Genomic DNA, 21,131 nt, shown 5'->3' with positions numbered 1-21,131 from the left:
TTCATCACAGTATTACACACACACACACACACACACACACACACACACACACACACACACACACACATATATATATATATATATATATCATATTCCTTTTTACATTTTTGCTCCTCATTTCCATTCATCTGCATAAGTCATTTTCACTCATATATTATTGTTCATATTCTATTACTATTTCAGCTCATATACTATATACAGGTGCAATGTCTATTAACTCTCTTACTTTTCTGTATAGTTCTTTCCCCCCTTTGTTCTTTCCCTGTATGGGATTCTTTTTATTGAGTCTTATCTTTCCATCTTTCTAAATGTTTCCCTTAATTATTATTATAACACATTCCTGTGATAGTCCTGGTGTATCCCTTCTCTACCCTCCACTCTCTGATATTAGCCTTTGTGCAATGTCCATAGCTAAAGCTTAAACATCTTACCTTTTTCTTCTTTGTCATCTATCTATTCAGAATTTTTCACCAATTTTTCACCAAAGTACTACTGCCCTTGCCATTTCAATCCCTTCTATAATCTCTTTTCAGTTTTGATAGTTTTCTTGTATCCCACAAACAAATCCTTCATTCCTTTTCATACAACTACTTCTACATTTCAGCACATGGAGTTAATACTCACTGAAACGTTTGTCCACTGTTTTATCTCCCTCTGTCCTTTATTGTGTTTATAATTTCTCTGTCTGACTCAGTTTCACAGGATGTTTATTTGGGCCTGCTTTGATTTATTGAAACTGAATTCACTAAACATCAACCTGCTGAATGCAGCAATAAGTAGCTTTGCAAACCTAATTTTAAAACTTTTCTTTTCCTGTGATGTTTGGTATCTGTACTCCTAATATGAAGACTCTGCCTCTATACCACCAATCACTGAATATAATACCTCCAAGGCTGCACTAACTCAGAGAAAAGAAATTCATGTGTTTTCCTTTTCGTCAAGTTGGAGCAACCTCAAAAGTATTAGGTTTAGAAATTGGGGATGTTATGCAAGAGAGCCACATCAATGCAAAAGAATGCAACCCTTCTGCAAATACTTCACATTTGTGTTTTGCGGAAGATGAAAGTATTGCCCACTGGGCAGCGATAAGATCATCCATTGTAGACTGGGACTGATTGCACATTGTTCTGCCCTGTTTCTTATTCCTTTATTATAACTGTTGATTATAGAGTCCATTTCTGCATGGCCCCTCAATTTCTTTCTCTTTTTCCTTGTCTCATATACCTCATTAGAATTCCAGGGATTTTCTAATTCACTTTTAGTCTTCCACTGCTTTTTATCGTACCCTGCACACTTTTTCTTCTTTTTCGTTCCACTTATACTAATTTCTTACATATTTTCTTTCAGTATTCTATTTTTTTAAACAAGAAACATCTTTATAAAATTATCATGTATGACACAGGCAATCATACATTTATATAAATGAAAACAAACCATATTAATATAATTTTAGTTGCAAATTTTACAGGTTAGAAGCTATAATGACAATTTTAGTTGCAAACATTATACATTGCTTATAATCTATCCACTCATTGTCAGTCAAACATTACATAACTCATTCATATCATGTCTTCTTTTAAACCTCATTCCTCCTCTATGTGTTATTTCTACAACTCCCATTTTTTTTCTATGTAATTGGCTCCTACCCTTTTCTAAACATCCTAATTCCAGTTGTTTTCTGTCTGTTGCTATATTCATCACTTCTAATACAGTTGGTTTAGACTTTGATTTCCATTTTCTAGTAATTGCTTTTTTTGTCACCCACCATAGTTAGACTTAGCAAGGCCTTACTATGTCTAAGAAATTCCGATTCTGTATCACATCTCAAAAAAATATTTCCTTAGTTAAACCAGTTTGCTCACCCAGTATTTCTGACAGATTAGTCTGCAGGGGAATCTGTCTGCCAATTCATTACACTCCCAGAAAATATGTTTACAATTATCACTTTCTTCCTCATCACACCTCCAACATTTGCTGTCTACCTGTGGAAAACTTTTTTTGAACTCTACTTGGGATACAAAATTACCTATGTAAGCACTTCCAAGCAAAGATCCTAAATCTTTTAGACTTTGTTGCATATTTGGGAGACAAACATATATCCCCCTTTGTTTTTTGTGGATTGCTTATCCAATCTCTCTTCCCAATCCTGTATAACATCCTCTGATTGTTATAGTTATCATGCAAAATTTTGTATGTTCTACTAATTATTTCTTTTTAAACAGCAGCTTCTGTTCTACATTCTACTAAAAGCTCTACAAGTACCGGTCTTTCACGTAAGATACACCTATTTATTTTCCTTTGCCTATATTCTGATATCAATCCTTGATAGGGAATTTCAGAATTCTATTTTTGCCACCTCTTCTTCTTTATTCTATCACCTGTTTGCTCTATTCATTACTTTGCTATGTTCTCCCTTTTCCCTTCTTTCCAACTTCTGGTCTCTTCTTCATGTTCCAAGTATCCTCTCTACCCTTTTATTGTTTTCTTACCACTGAATCTTCTTTGACATTCATCTGCCCTCTGCATGTGGACAGCATGTACTTAGGTTTTTCATACCCGTGGCCATGCTCCACACCCTCCACACCTACTTAAAACTCCATGTCTTCACTCATTTGATTTGTCTTTTCTTTTTCATCATCTCTCATCTTGCCCATCTTACAATCCATTTCTGTCATTATGAAGCTAATGAAGTTCTCAGTGTGCAAAGCAATTCACAGTAAATCACTAAACCAACAGAACTCTGAAGTGGTTGTTCCTTCTGGTTTCACCATCTTCACATCACCCATATTCTACTAAAATTCCTTTTTTCTTCCTAGGAGGACAAATGATTTGTCTCAGTTATGTTTCTTCTTTCATATTAAAGCCTTTATTTTATTTTATTTTGCTCTTCTTTTTTTCTTTTTGGCTAACCACTTCCGCTAACATAGCAAGCATTAAATTACTTATTTATTTACTTCTACTTTTAACCTTCATTTTTCCATTCCTTCTTCTCTTCCCGTCTTCACTTTCTCTCTAGATTCCTTTCCAGTACTTCAGTTTCTTCAACTAACAAAACCTAGCCTTATGCATTTTGCCTTCTCCTAATGTGTTTTTCTTTCTTTGTATTACTCTCCCATATATCATTTACTGGCACTTCTAACCAGCTATCCTGGCCTCTTTCTCCCCTCTTTTATTCTAAATGGCTATTCCGCTTTCTAATTCTATGTCCACTTTTCTCCTTAGTTATTGGCCTCTTCAGCACCCTTCTTACCAATACACTCAAATAACCTACTTTTAATTGCTCCTTGAATCTTCTGAATGTTTTCTTGCCCTTCTCACATGGTGCTGCTTGTTTTTTTTTCATGCATCTTATGCTCCCTGTTTCATCCTGTGGCTTTCCAACCCAGTGCCTTTCATCCACACCTGGACTACCAGCTCCCAATTTCCTGCCCCAGACTTACTATGAAGTAGTTGAGGCAAATTATGCAATCTAAGGGCATCCTGGGGTCTCAGCTGTTATGATCAGCTGTTTTTTCTCACTTTTTGGGCCTACCTCATTACTCTCTGCTGACATTGCACCCCTGTGGTGTCATTTGTGGGTTGAACATGCAATGATGGCATGCACTGTAACTCCCTTCTCCAGTGCCAGGTCATCCATGCCCACTAACCTTTTTCCCCATTAGGACCACACTCCTCAGCACAAGCACACCCCCCAGCACAATGTTCCCAGTTTTCACTAGGAATCACTGTAGGAAATGCCCACACAACCACCGTCCCCCACTTCCAGGAATGGCATACCCAACCCTCCCTTGCTCCTCTGTCTGTTGTCTAAGCTGCTAATCAAACCCTTGTCAGCTGGGCCATTGTCAGGGCTTGGGTCTATATCAGAACATCAAAGTTTTAAAACTTTGAATGTTCTAATATCAACCCCCTATTCAGCGAACGCTAGAAATAGCGAAGCTGCAGAACACCAAATTTTTTCCTAGGGAAAGAATTCAGTTGGCCGGTTCTGTTGCTTTGCTATTTTCAGCGCTGTGGTGAAAAGGTACGGGTCAGGTTCAGGTAAGTGGGTGCAGGTTAGGTGAGTGTGCGATAGTGACGGACCTTAGGGTTATGGTTTGGGTTAAGGTAAGTGGATAGATAGTAGTGTATGTACAGTTTAGTGTAGGGTTAGATGTAGGATTTTAAGGGTATGTGTGTGGATTGCTGTTTTTTTGGTGTGCTTGTGTTGTGTGTATGTGTTTCTGAATAGTGAATTTTTCCATGGGAAAAAAATTTGCTGTTCTGAATGTTCGATATTTTGTGGTTTAGATATATTAGGTTCGATGTAATAGCATTTGCTATTTTCATCTTTCAATAGCGTGATATAAACACTCAGGGCTTTACCTCTATATGCCACATGAGCAGCTTGGAGCTGATTGGTTGTGGCATTTCCCATTCTCTCAGTGCTGTCTCTTCCTGCTTGCCTCTTTCTGTGTAGGTACTTTGTACCTCTTCTCCACTTAGGTATTTCTGTCAAGCCACCTCTAGTAGATTAGATGTGAAACTGATTTGACTAGCAAAATGCCAGTACTAGTCTTGATACTCCATTTTGTCATGTTCTCTTGCAGCCTCCTCTTAGTTATGATTCTTGAGCCTGAGATCTTCCTAGATAAACTATTTCCCTTCCTCGCCAGTCTCACTAATGGTTCCCTTAAATGTCGATGTAAATGCTGTCCGTGCCTGTGTCCATTAGTTCTTCATTTCTCCTCCAGCTGCAATCTAATATTTACTTTGGACATAGAGATACTCTGCAAAAACCTGTAATATTTTTCGCATTTTAATTGTTAGTATTTTCCTTCTTCTCTTTGCTTCCATGATTCATCCCATTGTTTACAAAGGTGTGGCAATAGCAGAGCATATGACAAGGCCACTGTTTTATTTGTGACAGTTGATGTACTCTGGGCACCCAGTCAAAATGCAGATTCACATCTTTGGGTATCTCCAAAATCCTCTGTATATGTTATATTATATATATATATATATATATATATATATATATATATATATATATGTCTTTAAAATGTTCTTACCTTATTCTCTATCTCTCTGGGTTGCCTATAATGTGCAGATTCACATATCCTGATCTGTTTACTTCATATTATTCTTCCATCTTGAATATTATATATTCTTTTTTGTATTTTCCATTTTCTTCTACAGTCCACTATTCTTTGCTCTTTCACTTGCATTTTACTTTCTACCACGTCCATATATCTCCTGATAACTGATATATGGTTTTGATGGCTCTTTGCAATATGTTTAGAGCCTGTAGATCACTAGCAATGCCAGATAACATACCAGTAATCAGACATACTTTTAAACTCTATGGATGTTCATCCACCACTCCACTTTCTTTGTTCTTTTTTCTGTCATACTAATATGATTCTATCTCACTCTCGTATGAGATAAAATTGTGGTAGTCATATTCATCGTGTACAAAATACATTGTCAAGTTTTGATGAAAGCACTTAAATGGCCAAAGTCCCCCAGCCACCCTTGAAACTTACTCTAAGAGCATTTCACAACTAAAAGAGAATGAAATATACAGCTGTGGTCGCCAACAACTAAAAGAGAATGAACATCATCATCCATGTACAAGGGAGCCCAGAGAGTTTATAAAATAAAATTAATAGATTTGTTTATGAGGAAGGTGAATGGAATTAAATTTATGAAGTGGCAAAGATCGGTGTTCACAAACTTTATGGTCTAGTTTAAAAGAAAATAAAAAGGTACTGTAAACCTACTAACTGGCTATAATGTTACTGAACTTTCTTTATTAAGAAAATGGCAGATCTTGACAAGAAGAAATAAAACAGTACTGTAGACCTCCTAACTGGCTATAATGTTACTGAACTTTTCTTTATTAAGAAAGTAGCAGATCTCTGCTGATAGCCTTTGTGATTTTTAGAGTCTTACCAAAAAATTCATAAATCCATTATCCATGGGCAAAATGTGATAACTTTGATGGTAACATTTGCCTCTGATCAACACATAGCCTTGCTAATCTCAATGGCTAAAAAAATAATAAATAATCAGTCAAAACTAACCAAGGGTAACTAATGAAGGTAACACAGCCTTCAGTGGTTGTATCATCAGTGACAAACATTTGGTATATGAACATTTGAAATGGTTTACATCTGAAGAACCTCAATTATTACAGCTCATTTTATTTCATGGCATTCTGTTAAATCTCCGCATTAAGTTTGTTTGAAGGATCTAGTACCTCAACTTCAGCTCCTAAAGAACCAGATAGCATTCTGAGGTGGAGAAGATAGGGTGTTAAAACTGCTGTTGATCCACTCCTCACATATTATACTGAGTATGGTGATACCATCTCAGCTATTTCTGCTTTAGGTATAACCTTGTTTATTTCTATTCTCAAATGGAAAGTATGGATAAGAGACAATTAGTTGACAAAAGTAATATCCACAAGACATGCCACAGAAATCACTCCCCTATCCTTTATAAAATGTATCCCAGGAACTCCCCTAAGTTCCATGAATCTGGCTTTGGAGCAAATATAGCACCTACGTCAAAAAGAGGGTAATTGAAAAGTTACTAATTCACCTAGAAGGCTAAGAAATTCCACATTTTCTGTCATCATGAAAATTATTCTTACCATGTATTAGTCTTGCATCTCTGAAAAAATTAGCAAAAACCCAGAAGTTCAGATTAATTGACAATATTTCTGTTCTAGTAATGATCTCATGTGATAACTGGATAAAGACTACAACTATGGATATAAAAAGTGTCTATCTGTGTAAGTGGATCAACCTATATCATAATAATTATTTTTTAAAATGAAACAACAGCACTTTCAACCCATCTTTTAGTGTTTAGTATAACATTAACAGCATTTACAAAGTACAGGGCAAGTAGTTGCTCTGGCAAAAGCAAAGGGTAGACATTTGTTCTTCTATGTGTTTTTACATACTTTTAGTAGCAGATTCAATACAGTGTTGATGAAGAACTGGCATTTTGTTTGAAACATTTTCCAGAATTTGGGAATCATGTTCATCATAAAGAAATCATGTTATTTCAAAACAAATTTCTAAGGCACCATCACTGAAAATCTATACTACAAGGTGGTCCTTCCACAACACAAAATAAACACACTTTGCACTAAAAGGTTTTAACTCCACAGTACAAAGTAAGTAATGGGTTTTACTGAACCCATTCATAACAGACACATGACAATTGCATAACTATGATCCTACCTGCAAAACTGCACATAAGAAGAACTTAGTGGAATCAAATTGAATGTAAAAGCAGTCTCTTCAACATTTCAGACAGATTCTCCTTGTGAATAATGAAGTCATGCCAGAGATCTAGCCTGATGGATGGTTTCAAAGAACTTGTTCAAGGGGAAACCCATGTTTCCTCTTTACTTTCTGAAACTATTAACAATAGTTGCCTTGGACTATGCATGAGGACAGTACTGACAGTCTATTAAGTTCAGGGGGGTTTGAGCACCTAGCTGTGGTCAATATGTTTGGAAATTAAACTTTTCCCACAGTCTTTCAACCAGGAACTGTCTTACTGCAAACAGAAAGCACAACAGTCATGTAGTATCTGAACAAGAAGGCACACATTCTTCAACTGTGCAGTCATTCATTACAAATCGAGGAGTGGGTATTGTAAAAGAATATTTCTCTATGGGTAGTATACATTTATGTATTCGATGGAAGGCCTATGCTTCAAAAGTATTAACATAAATCCGTATTCAGTGATAAGCAAAAATAACAATCAAAACAGTTTTAGTAAGAAAAAAGGAATAAACTACTTTCAGCTGGCTACTAAAACTATTGTTCAGCAATGAACGTTTGCTTCGTAAAGCATGCACCAGTTAGTGAAATGTCTATCATCTAATATCTTTTTTAGTGATGGTAGATTCCTTTCTGTTGTGGCAACAATAATTGGTAATCTTTATTTAAGTTGAGGAAGAAAGATTCCTTTCGGTATTGCAAGTACTCCAGCCAGGGTGTGAAGGTGGGATATCTTTTTAGCACAGAAAAGGTGATTGTTGTTTTTGATCTTGGCAATTTGGATGCAGTGGTGAAAGCTGAGTGAAGGGTCTAATCAGTTTTGGATTGCTGGACTGTTTTTATAAGTTTGTTGCTATCATAGACAATGGTCCAGTATGTTGAGGTTTTAACAAGTTTCTGGGATGTAGCAAAGAATACTGTCTTTTTTATTAGTGTTAAGTATAGTTATGTTTCACTAGCCAGGTACTGAATAGGGGAAGATAGCTTGAATATAGCTGGTAACATCGAGATGCATTTGAAGTCATTAGCATTACTGGAATTAGGAGTTTTATGTAGAGGTTTTACTAAAGCTATTTTCTATTGATCTGGTGTTGTGTTCTTGGTGAGGTATGGTTTGTATAGGTATTTTAGTGGTAACCATTTAAAATGTCGGGACCTACTAGAATGAGTCCCAAAATACAGAAACTGAATGACCGAAGAGTTGATATATATATATATATATATATATAAGTTCAGGGGGTATGGGTGGAGAGTTTAAAGGAGAAGAGCGATTTTTGAGATTTGCTCTTCTCCTGTGTTTCTGGTCTTTTTTTTTTTTACAGCTTGTCAGCACTCAGGATTTTGAGTGCTGACATTTCAACTGGGAGCCATTTCTGTGGGTTATGGATACAATCCAGACAAAGTATGATAAACCACATATGAAAACCATCAGCTCCATTAGAGGCATCTGGATTTTCTATAAAACAGTAGCGATAGCTTTTGATTTAATTCTTTTAAAGTAAAATGAGTGAATTTACAAAACTTTCACTTGTTGAGTTGAAAGGATTTTATCCCTTTGAGTTAGTGGGGGTAATGTGAAGAACTCTCCTGGAAAAATATTATAGATTTATTTAATCTAATTGTGTAATAATAGAGTCCCTCTTCTAAAGGGTCATCCTTTTAGTTTATAAGTTTGATTCCTGAATTTCATCTGATTGACACAGAGTGAGAACTGCGAAGCACAGAGGAAGTTTACCTTGTGCTGCCTTATAGCTTTCTTTAGCAAATTTCTATCAGAATGAATTTATTTCTGAATTCTACTGATGCTGTGATTTTCAATTGCCACTATGCTTTGTCTTGTAATTTGTACATAGAGTTTAACTGTTTAGTGAGCCATTGGTTGTTTGAGAGTTTTAGGAGTCTTGAGATTTTTGGGAAGTGACTAGTATATTATTGAAAGTGTTAGCAACAGTTGAAGGGTTTTGCTCAATTAGTGAGAGTTCTGATTTTAAGTTCATTTTGCAGTCCTTTGATGCTCTGCTTTGGTTTAGATAAGAAATTTGTTAATGATGGTGGAAGCTTTTTATTTGACATTTGTATGTCAAAATTACTGGGAAGTGATCACACATGGAGGGAGGTTGGATATCTTATTTTTTATGATTATGGTATGAATACTGCTAATACGAAGATATAGCAGAGAGTGGCTGCCAGTGGGAAATTAAGTTTGATAATTTATTAACAAGCTGACTATGTGGTTAGTTAGGCAGTCTTCAATGTCTGCGCTTTTGAGAGTTAGGAGGCTAATGTTACAGTCTGCCAGACTCCCCGGATTATTAAGTTTTTGCAATGTTTGTTGCTTTCTAAAATGTCAAGAAGCTGTGACTTAAAATTTTTTCAGATAACTTTAGGAAGGAGCCAAGCTATAATAACAGCTAGAATGTTAATGTTTGCATCTTTGATTTTTGATAGTTAAGTTTGGCCATGCTTGTTTTGCATGGAGCTTTAGGTTTTAGCATGCATTTGAAGATTTTCTTTTGTGGGGAAAGAATGCTTTTCCATCCATTAATTTTACTGGCATGGCATTGATAAGCTATTTTAGTTGGGGAAGTATATGATTAATCTGAGTGGCACCTGGTTTAATCCATCATTCAGTTATTTATGACAATGACAGACTTTTTCTAGAACACAATGTGCAGACTGAAGTATACCAGTTATATACGGAGAACAATACCATTCTGACCTGTGCTAAGCCTGCAATTGTTTTTTTAATCAGTGTGCTGCACATGTAAACACATTTGACAAAATAGTAAAATATAAAAAACAAATTAAATTTTTACTAAAGTAGATTTCCTAGAAACTACACAGGGTAATCAATGCCTTTTTCAGGTATAGGTAGGAAAGTTTCTTTATCTGCATTGATTTTGTCTTGTTTCAGCAGCTTGGCAGTAGTGTTTATTACAGTTGTACTGGTACTGACTCTGATATCTTTCATTTGTGTTGCAGAATTTCTATTCTCAGGTAGCCACTCCATTGCTCCAAGGCGTTGAGTTTCACTACTCACCAGACACATACACAGATGTCACACAGAACTGCTTCAACAGGTTTTTCAGTGGTTCAGAGATTGTTGTTGCAGGAAAACTGTCCTCTAATGTGACCAGCATACCAGTTATTGTTACTGCAAACTCAGTAAGTATCATTCTTTTATGTATGGATTTTAGAGATTTTTTTTAAAATACTACACTTTAAGAAAATCTGCACATATTATCATGAACCTAAGGAATAACTCTTTATCATTTTGTACTGCTATACAACTCAGTAGAATTACAGGTAAAGAATCATATTCACAATATAACTTTGCTATACTTTTCAAATTTCTGCCAGTGGCATCACCATAACAAAATTAACTGCAAGTTATGAATTAAAGGAGTAAAATCTAGTTATTTGTGTTTCTTATTAATCATATATTTTGCTAAGTAGGATCTAGGGATAGAGACCTTTTCTGTTTGCATTCATATTTCTACCAGGCCACTGATGTTCACGGTGTATGAAGCAAAATCAGTTTTCTTAAAAATATTTTAGATGTCACAAGTGGGGTAAAATGACTCTGGGGCAAAAATGCAGAAAGGTATAGGCTTTTAGTGAAATGTTCATTTACTGCTAAATGATAATAAAATATATTGTTCAATCGCATCTCTGGAAAACTGAAGTTTGGAGTCTGATGATGATTTGGCATTTAACCTACCTCTGCTGACTAACCCCTTAACAGGCCCTGATAATTAGTAGTAGGACTAATCAAGTCTAGAACAAAAAAAACAAAAAACAAAACACTACCTCTAGATACACACATGTGTTTTGTATACATTCTATTGTGTGTTGAGATCCTTTATCATCAGGAACAATGATTTAACATTGCTAAAAAAATGGAATGAAATACCACTTTCCTGACCTGAAACTCCGGGTGTTACATAGCTTCCATTTCTGAATTCTCAGTCCCTATCTATCCTTTCCTGTTTCCTACAGTTCTTGTTTCCTTGACGACTGCATTTTCTGTTACTACACATCATCCATGAGACTGCAGATTATACCATGTACTCTGTTCATCCTATTTAGATGCGTCTCCTTTTCCCGTTGTTGTGCAAATTTAGAGTTAGTATATTTAAACTGGGTCTGCAGTGGAGTGCTTCCCTTGTAAAACCAACATCTTAGGCTTTGTATGGGGGAGATGTTTCTGGATCATTTCTGGTGAGCTAATTTACATATGACAGGGTGAGCTGGTTAAATCCTTGTCCCAAATGTGGCCATCAGGAGCCTGTGAGTGCAGGAAACTCAAACCTAGAACTGGGTTCTCTATAGTAGATATACAAGCAGCAGTATGAAAAAAAAAATAATGAGATATAGGATAAAATGTCAATTATGTGTAAAAAGAAAAGATAAAACCTATAAGCACAGAGAGTTGTGCACAGAAATATGCATCTTTACAGAGTCAGTTGGGAGGAAGTTTCATAGTGGGCCTGGAAGAAATTAGCAGGAAAATAAAAAGTAGAAAGTGACACAGATGTAAATAATAATGAAGGAGTTCAGGTAGTACCATAAATTGTGCAAAAAAAAGACTGCAAAGAACTTTAAAGAATGTTAAACACAGAATGGAGGTTGAAGTAAGAGGAAAGACAGCAGTGGAGAGGAAGTACTTGTACTAACAGTAGTGGGCAGGAAGGCAGGTAAATTAAGGAGAAAGAAAGAAAATGTATAACACCAAGGACATCAACTCAAAACCAAATCTGGGCAAATTCCCACAGGCTATTAACTAATATAAAGAAGATGTAAATACAGATGATACGTGTAATATACTCTGACTCTTAACAGGTATCCATGATGATAGGTTCATTGTTGCCTGTAATCATGTTCAAATGACAACTGTGATTGAAAACATAGGGGGTTACTTTACTTTATTGAAAGCAGTACTGAAATCCAATGCATTATTTATGACATACCTATAATATATGCACACCAACACTAAATCAAGTATATTAAATAATAGAAATAAATTGTAACTTATTATATATAACATCTGCATGATACACTAATGAATTTGTGCTAACATAGTTTAGGATGTGCAGAAATAAAAAGTGTTGGGGTATCAATGTCACAGACACCATGAACCAAGTTCCCCCATCCTACAGTGCAAGATATTTTGAGTATCAAACAAACCCCATCCTCATATATTCCTTTTATTAATTTTCTGTGTTTTAATGTTAAAGTAGCATTTCCCATCAACATCTGTTAGATGCATTAACTACTTAAGACTCTAATATATAGTAATTGTTGACAGTTGGCATCGGTCTATAAGAATGAAGTGCCTCATGAAGGGCTTTGATATCTACTTCTGAGATAAATTTTATAAATTTTAATCAAGTTTTTCAAAGCAACATTTACTTAATGAATTCATCTTATTATTTAGTAGGGATTATGTTACAGTTTTATAGTTGAGATATTTTTATTTAGTTTATTTTAATTACTTTAGATAGAATATACTCACTTTTGCTCGTAAGGTTGTTTCTAACTGGCTAGTTGCAATTAATATTTTCTTTCATTATTATATTATTGTTTTTGTTCTAATAAGAACACATTTCATTTCAAAGATGCACACTGACATGGGCTGTGTTGTTTGGGGGTAGATTTTATAAGTACAAAGCTCATTTGTAAATTATAGTGAATGGTAACTGCTGTCTGTGCTTCAGTTTTTAATTTGCTTTTTTTAAAGTTAAACAAAAATACTTTATATTGCCAAAAATACAAAAAAATTCCTGTTCTTCATTATGGGCAGTATAATTGTAACAAACTTTAGTGGGAACTTAGACACACAACTTGCATTCAAAGAACTAACTTGGCAACTCAGACTGAATGCAGCTGCTCCAGACATTAATGATGGAGTTTCTCTTTCTAGCATTTGAAATATGAAAGCAGCTTTAGTGTGATTTTTTACTTCACTTTCAACACATTTTTCAATGTACAACTGTGCATGTGATTGATTTAGCTGTGTTTCATTATTTATTCTATGTAACACAGCTAGATGTTTCAGGTCTGGTTCTTTATGAAATTGCACTTGGTAGCTGAGTGACATCATAATTTATTCTTCTAATTCAAATTTAATTGAATGAATTGCATTTATGTATTTTTTTAATGGCAGACTGTAACTCTGATGAAGACTTCATGTTTAAGATGAAAGCATTCAGTCTGTGGTTTTATTACATTAAAATTTGTTGACGTGCATTGAAGTTCATTGTGGAGTGTCCATTCCACTTTTTGTTTTTTATTATTGAAGTACATTTTAGTTTATTAGAGACATAATATTATTTATTTATTTATTTGTATTTGTTTACCAGGCTGGTCCACTGGGCAGGAATGAGTCCATTTTCAGTGGAGGCCCGGGGGACAAAAGCTTCATAATAAGTGAACAACAGCACCAAGTCAAATACATAAATAGACATATGATTGCAGTACACTTATATATCCATACAAATAATAACACCATAAATTATATATATATATATATATATATATATATATATATTTATATATATATCACCACACAAACAACCCAAACCAAAGAACAAATTGCAAAAAATCCAGTAGCGAAAGGCAGCATACAACCGACGATTCAAAAAACAGTCCTCAGGTCACCAGCTTCAAATAAATCCACAAAGCGATGTTAAAAATAACTTGATTTAATGCACAGTAACAGCAAAGCAGAACATAAAACGTAAGCGCTTTCACGGGCTTTCCCGCTTCATCAGACGTATCAAATAACAGATAAAACAACTCACTTATATATATAAGATATTTAAAATACTTGATTAATCAATTAACCAAGAACATACAATTTAAAGCGCTAGTGCTTAATAACACATAAAATGAATTTAAAGCTAGTATCCCTCTAAAATATGGTCTCGTTTCAAGTAAACAATTAATAAATGGACCATCAGTAACTTCTATACTGGGGTAACATCTCACATTTGATAATCTGAAGTAAATGGACCATGGGTAACTACCGTGTTAAGGTGGCATCTAACATTTTATAACACTGTTTAATATTCTACAACAGTCTAAATTAATTAACTGTTCATTTACTATATATTTATCAAACACATTTCAAATACAAAGCTTAAAGTTCTATATTAAATTATACATATATAAATAAGAACTAGTTATATTAATAAATTTTAAAAATATATAACTATTAATACCTGTATAAATTATTAAATGAGTACATTATAAGACCTATATGTACGTAAATATAAATACCTAATTTGATATACAAAAATATATATATACATGTAGATTTAAAACAAAACCACAAAATAAATATATATGTGTATATGTAGTTGCTATAGATAACTAAATATTGATAATAGACAATTGATTAGGTAATATTTAATAATAGCCTATTAATATATACTAAATTACCTCAATGCCCTCGCTTTTAGAACAGGTTTTAATGAAATGGAATCATTCAAGCCTAGGCCACGATGTGCTCCTAGCCTGAAGATCCATTCTATCTCAGCATATTCAGTATCATTCGTTATGTTACCCAAGCTAAGATTTACATACTGTATTTGAAGGATTTGAAACATAAAAACATGTGATTCACCATACTTCATAACATGTTTTGCCAGGGCATTATATTCCTCCTTCCTGGCTATACTATAGTAGTGATCTCTAATCCTCTCACGAAGCGTCCGATTCGTTTTACCAATGTAATAACAGTAACAGATTTTGCAATAAGCCACATATACAAGATTCTTGGTACTACAGGAGCCATTAACCCTCAGCTGCCACAGGCGTCTTGTTTCAGGATGTCTATAGAATCTGGACTCATCTATGTATATACATTGTTTACAACTATTACATTTTCTAGTACCTGTAAATCTAGGAGCTTCACATGATCCTATACACTTGCCTATTCTATTACGATAACAAAGTTGTTGTTTCAATGTTTTATTATTACTGAAAATAAACCTTGGTTTATTACCTAACAATTCTTTGGTCTTATCGTCAACCAATAGGATATCCCAGCAACTGTCTATAGCTCCTTTAATTCTATCAAAGTTTGTACCATAAGGCAAGACAAAACCTAATTTGTTATTGTCCTTATGTTGTATTGTGCTTTTATTATTACTGCTGGAAAAATAAGGTTTGGCAATAGTTCTCCTGTTGTTAATAACATGTTTACATATGTTTTCAACCTCCATATCTAAATAGACCCTAGCTAGAAAATCCATTTTAAGTTTTTGTAATTCTATATTTAATGTGTGGTCTTCATTACAAAGCCTGGCCAGTCTGAGTGCTTGGCCTTTCACTATGTTGCTAAACACTCTAGGATTATGCATGCTGGTGCGATGTAAAAAAGCTGGACAGTGACATGTTTTATGAAAAATCTTAGTTACTATGTTACCATTTGTTTTACTGATCATAACATCCAAAAAGTTAATCAAATTCCTAGAAAAAGTCATAGTAAACTTAAGAAATGTGCTGGAACAGTTAATGCGTTCTAAAAAATTTTTAAGGGATACTTCAGTGCCGTCCCACAAAATAAAAAGATCATCCACAAAGCGTCTATGAAATACTACCTCAGGCTGATTCATTTTTACTTCACTTTCAACACATTTTTCAGTGTACAACTGTGCATGTGATTGATTTAGCTGTGTTTCATTATTTAGTCTATGTAACACAGCTAGATGTTTCAGGTCTGGTTCTTTAAGAAATTGCACTTGGTAGCTGAGTGACATCATAATTTATTCTTCTAATTCAAATTTAATTGAATGAATTGCATTTATGTATTTTTTTAATGGCAGACTGTAACTCTGATGAAGACTTCATGTTTAAGATGAAAGCATTCAGTCTGTGGTTTTATTACATTAAAATTTGTTGACGTGCATTGAAGTTCATTGTGGAGTGTCCATTCCATTTTTTGTTTTTTATTATTGAAGTACATTTTAGTTTATTAGAGATATAATATTATTTATTTATTTATTTATTTGTATTTGTTTACCAGGCTGGTCCACTAGGCAGGAATGAGTCCATTTTCAGTGGAGGCCCGGGGGACAAAAGCTTCACAATAAGTGAACAACAGCACCAAGTCAAATACATAAATAGACATATGATTGCAGTACACTTATATATCCATACAAATAATAACACCATAAATTATATATATATATATATATATATATATATATATATATATATAACAAACCAAAGAACAAACAAAAATCGAAGGCAGCATACAACCATTCAAAAAACAGTCCTCAGGTCACAAGGGTTCGATATAATAACATTAGATGTTAAAGAACTTGATGTTATGATATACACATGCATCAGTACAAATATCAGATACATATATTATGTGAATACAGATGGTGAAACATTACTTTAAACTATGTACAGGAGGTAGTTTCTCATTAAGAGTATGGTAGTATAACAGTTGCAAGCAGTAAATAACAATAAATAAATGTAGATGAGCAGTTTAATTCAGCATCAGTGATATTCTTTCAACCACCATTTCTCTTCATTCTCTCTCTATTTCTTTATATATATATATATATATATATATATATATATGTATATATATATATATATAATATACAAATAGACTTTTCAATAATGTCTCATGAATTATCTTATGTCATTTCTTTTTATCAAAATTGCTTGACACATTGTGCTCTAGGAGATTATAACAGTTATACCTTTAATTTTATAATTATAGTTTTGACCACAGATGTTCATTAAGGACATTATGCTCTAGATATTTTTTAAAGAAACTCTGCAGTATATTAATACACCCTTCACATTTTAAGTTTTTTATAATTTATAATTCTTCCCATATCTATTAAATTTATTTCATTTTCTTCTATTTTGTATACATTCATCTAAGTGCTTATATGTTAAAAGTGCCTTATTTTAATCAAATATTCTGAGAATACATGCACATTATGCCCTACATACCAACGCACAAGCATATCCAGACCTTTTATCACGTAACCAAAAGGCTGGATCGATGCATTTATAATACTGTTTAAAGAAGGCCAACACAAGGACAGAAATACTTAACTATTCTTCACATTTATGACAATCAGAAAGAAATCCATTAATTTATGGATATTTTATATATTGCCTCATTACTACTGATGCATGCTTATATTAAAAGAGTAACCCATATGTCAGTCTTTCAGTATATAAAATTTTTAATGTAAATGAAGACAAGTATGTGCATTCACTCTTTCAATATTTAGAGCTTTATATTTCAACACTAGACAAGAACCTATATTGAGACATTGTATAACAACAATTTATCAATCTGTCCACATTAGTATTAATGTAGATGAAAATAATAAATATTGGTTGTTGTTTATAGTTTCTTTTGCTTGATGATGATGATGATGCATGATTATGATAATAATTCAATTTGTCATCAATAATGCATGCAAGTGCACATGCAGTACAGTCAGTACTCACAAATATGACATGCTCATTGTCCATGCTGGAGTGAAGTGAAATGACTTGAGATGTACCCTCCTGGACAACATGAAAAAGAGAGCTCTCAGCCAGATCATGTGGCCCAGGCAGGTATGAGGTAGCCCCCCTAGCCCTGCCATCCTGCCTTTGAAGAGATATATAAATATATATAATGATAAAATGATTGACTAACAATTGGCAGCTTGGTCATTGTCATTCAAGGATCCAGTAGTATCTGTCTGGGATGATGATGATGATGAGACCATGCATGATGCTTTGCCAGATGCACCTCACACCTGTCACCCCTGGGTTACTTTACTGGGGCTCTCGCCACACCCCATAGTGCTTTTTAGGCAAACTTCAAAACAAAACCACCACTGTAATAGGTATATATATGTAAATGTAGTTGCTAGAAAAACCTCAAAATGCACTCTCTAGGCACTGCAAAAAAAAATGAGAACATCGATATCTGTGCAGTAACTGAGACCTGGTTCAAGGCTCCAGAGAGCACCCCCTAACCAGGCTATAACTCTTACACACAACTTTCGCGCCATCAAACCAGGACAAACACTAAAGGAGGAGGAGGAGGTCAATTCACCAAAGGATATTCCACCCACCAGGCTAGTTAGCCAACACAAATGTGTCTGTCTGAAATTCCCAAGTGCAACTAACTAACAGTAGACTGCAAAAAAAAATTGTTGCTTGCTACAGATCCCCACCATACCCCAAGATTCTCACTACACCTTTCTAAATAACTAAATATTAATAATAGACAATTAATTTGGTAATATTTAATAATACCCTGCCATTAATATATACTGGGAAAACTACTCATGTCCCAACACCTTTAGAACAGGTTTTAATGAAATGGAATCATTCAAGCCTAGGCCACTAATCCATAGTCCCACCAGGGGCTCCAATATCCTAGACCTGGTCATTACCAACATAGGAAATCAATGCTCCATACCTATGGTCACCCCCTCGTTAGTCAGGTCTGACCATAAGCTAATCACCCTTAACATTCACATCCCACCCCCACCCCCCCAGTAAAGAAACCACCATAAAAAACTTCTCCAAAGCCAACTTCATGCTGCTCAAGTCAGAAGTGACAAACTTCATGACACCCATGCAGACGGCAACTGAAAGTTCAACTGCTGAATCCTACACTATGGCACTGTACAAGCACATCCACTCATGCATGAATCGTGCCATCCCAAATAGAACCAAAATGCTCTCATCCAAAAAAAGGAAGCCAATCTGGTGGTCCCCTGCCATAAACAAACTTTACAACAAAAGGAAGAAACTGTTGCAGAAAAGAGGAAAATCCCAGGATGCAAAACACTCCCTTACTAGCCTCAGTAAGAAACTGAGATGCCTCATAAAATCCTCCAAAGCTAGTTACGAAAATAAAATTGCCAAAGATTCCAAAGACAACCACAAAGCATTCTATAACTATGTCAAGAATCTAAATGGCAATGCTCAGATCTGCTCTGAGCTAAAACATAATGGCATTAAATATACTGATCTAAAGGATATTGCCAATATCCTGGCAGATCGATTCAGTGCCAACTTCACCCCCCTCCCAACCCCTAAATGGCCCATCTCAATACCGGAAGATTGACAAATTCCAGTAATAATGGCCACACAGGTACAAAACGCACTCTCTAAAGCCAAGAATACAGCATCCATGGGACCAGATGACATCCCGGGCTGTGTACTACATGAACTACAATATGAACTGGCACCTCACCTAAGTGTCATGTTTAATCATAGCCTCACCTCAGGTTTCATGCCCACTGAGTGGCGCAGAGCTACAGTTATCCCAATCCACAAGGGGCGCTCCACCTTGGATCCCGGAAACTACCATCCCATCAGTCGGACAAGCCTTATCTGCAAGGCCATGAAGCGTATTATCATGGAACTTATAAACAAAGACATTGGCAACCTTCAAACACTGGACCCCACCCAGTTTGGGTTTGTGAAGGGCCGATCTTGTCTTCTGAACCTGATTGACTTCTTTGAATCAGTCTCCAGAGCCATGGACAAGGGTAAGGTGGTCCACACAGCCTATCTAGACCTTGCCAAGGCCTTTGACACCATCCCCTACTCTGTAATCATAGATAAACTTACTAAGTTGGGCATTAATCCCTATGTCACCCAATGGGTTGCTAAATGGCTTACTGATAGAATCCACACTGTAAAAGTAGCAGACTCCAAATCCAGCTCCAGACAAGTGACAAGTGGAGTACCTCAGGGTTCAGTCCTGGGGCTGCTCTTGTTTGGCATCTACTTCTCTGAAGTACAGGTCAACACTAAGGGACTCTGGCTAACAAAGTTTGCAGATGACTGCAAACTGGGAGCCATTATTGAATCCCCAAATGATGTGGATACTCTACAAAGGGCCTTACAGAAACAGATGCTTGGTGCCAGAGCCATGGGCTCAAGCTCAATGCCAAGAAATGTATTGTTATCCCCTTTGGGAAAAAACATGTATCCATGAATTACCATATAGGTGGCAGTACACTAAACACAGAAAGTGTGATAAGAGACTTAGGGACACAGGTGGACAGTGGTCTCACCTTCGATAACCACATCGCCACAGCAGTCAGGAAATCCTTCTATGTGGCACACCTCATCATGAAGGGCTTTTCATCCAGAAAAAAGGAGGTCATTGTCCCACTGTACTCATCCCTCATTAGACCCATTATAGAATACAACGCCCCATTTGGTATGTACCTCTCAAGACATCTGCAACAACTGGAAAGGCCTCAGAAATACCTCACTAAAAGAATCACAGGCCTAAAGCAGATGCCCTACGCTGACCACCTTAAAAAATTCCAGCTATACTCTGTCGCATATTGTCTACTCAGAGGCAATCTCTGCTTAACATACAAGGCCATATCAAACCCAGAGCTGTTGGACATGCTACACTTAAAGAAATCCCAATCCCTCAGAGCTACATGCTCCAGGGATCTAAACCTTGTCATCACAATAAACAAAACATGCTAGAAGGATAGGTTCCTGACCCAGAGACTCCCCAGACTCTGGAATAGATTGCCCATACATGTCAAGCAGAGTGCCTCTTTGGACCTCTTCAAGAGGAACCTTGACGATTGGATGGGAGAAAGGAAATTCACCACAGGGATCACGTCAGTCACCCTGCTAGACAGGGGTCCAGGAAAGTAAATAATGTGGGAAGAAATAGCCAGGGAATTGTTATGGCTAGGCTTGTATAGGCCCTAGGGCTGATAGCCTAGTACCAACCTATGAACCTATGAACCTATGAACCAAACATCAGGTATTGATTCCGACTGACCTTCCTAATTATTATTATGTTTACTTCCAAGGTCCCTAGTG

At 35.5% G+C, this 21,131-nt stretch overlaps 1 protein-coding gene across 2 annotated transcripts in view; it reads left to right on the top strand.

Moving 5' to 3' along the window:
• ITIH2 (inter-alpha-trypsin inhibitor heavy chain 2) overlaps window positions 1-21,131 on the top strand; it is a 519,026-nt gene that overhangs the window by 184,936 nt on the left and 312,959 nt on the right. For both annotated transcript variants that reach the window (XM_044088359.1, XM_044088358.1), the window contains exon 13: window positions 10,266-10,448. In XM_044088359.1, coding sequence (XP_043944294.1) covers window positions 10,266-10,448 — 183 coding nt within the window. The remainder of the gene's footprint in view (window positions 1-10,265; window positions 10,449-21,131) is intronic.

This window comes from Protopterus annectens, chromosome 11.part0 (assembly GCF_019279795.1).
Source record: "Protopterus annectens isolate FY-2018-M chromosome 11.part0, PAN1.0, whole genome shotgun sequence".
Classification (NCBI taxonomy): domain Eukaryota; kingdom Metazoa; phylum Chordata; order Ceratodontiformes; family Protopteridae; genus Protopterus; species Protopterus annectens.
Note: the sequence above shows the minus strand (reverse complement) of the source record. Positions and strands in the feature narration are given on the sequence as shown.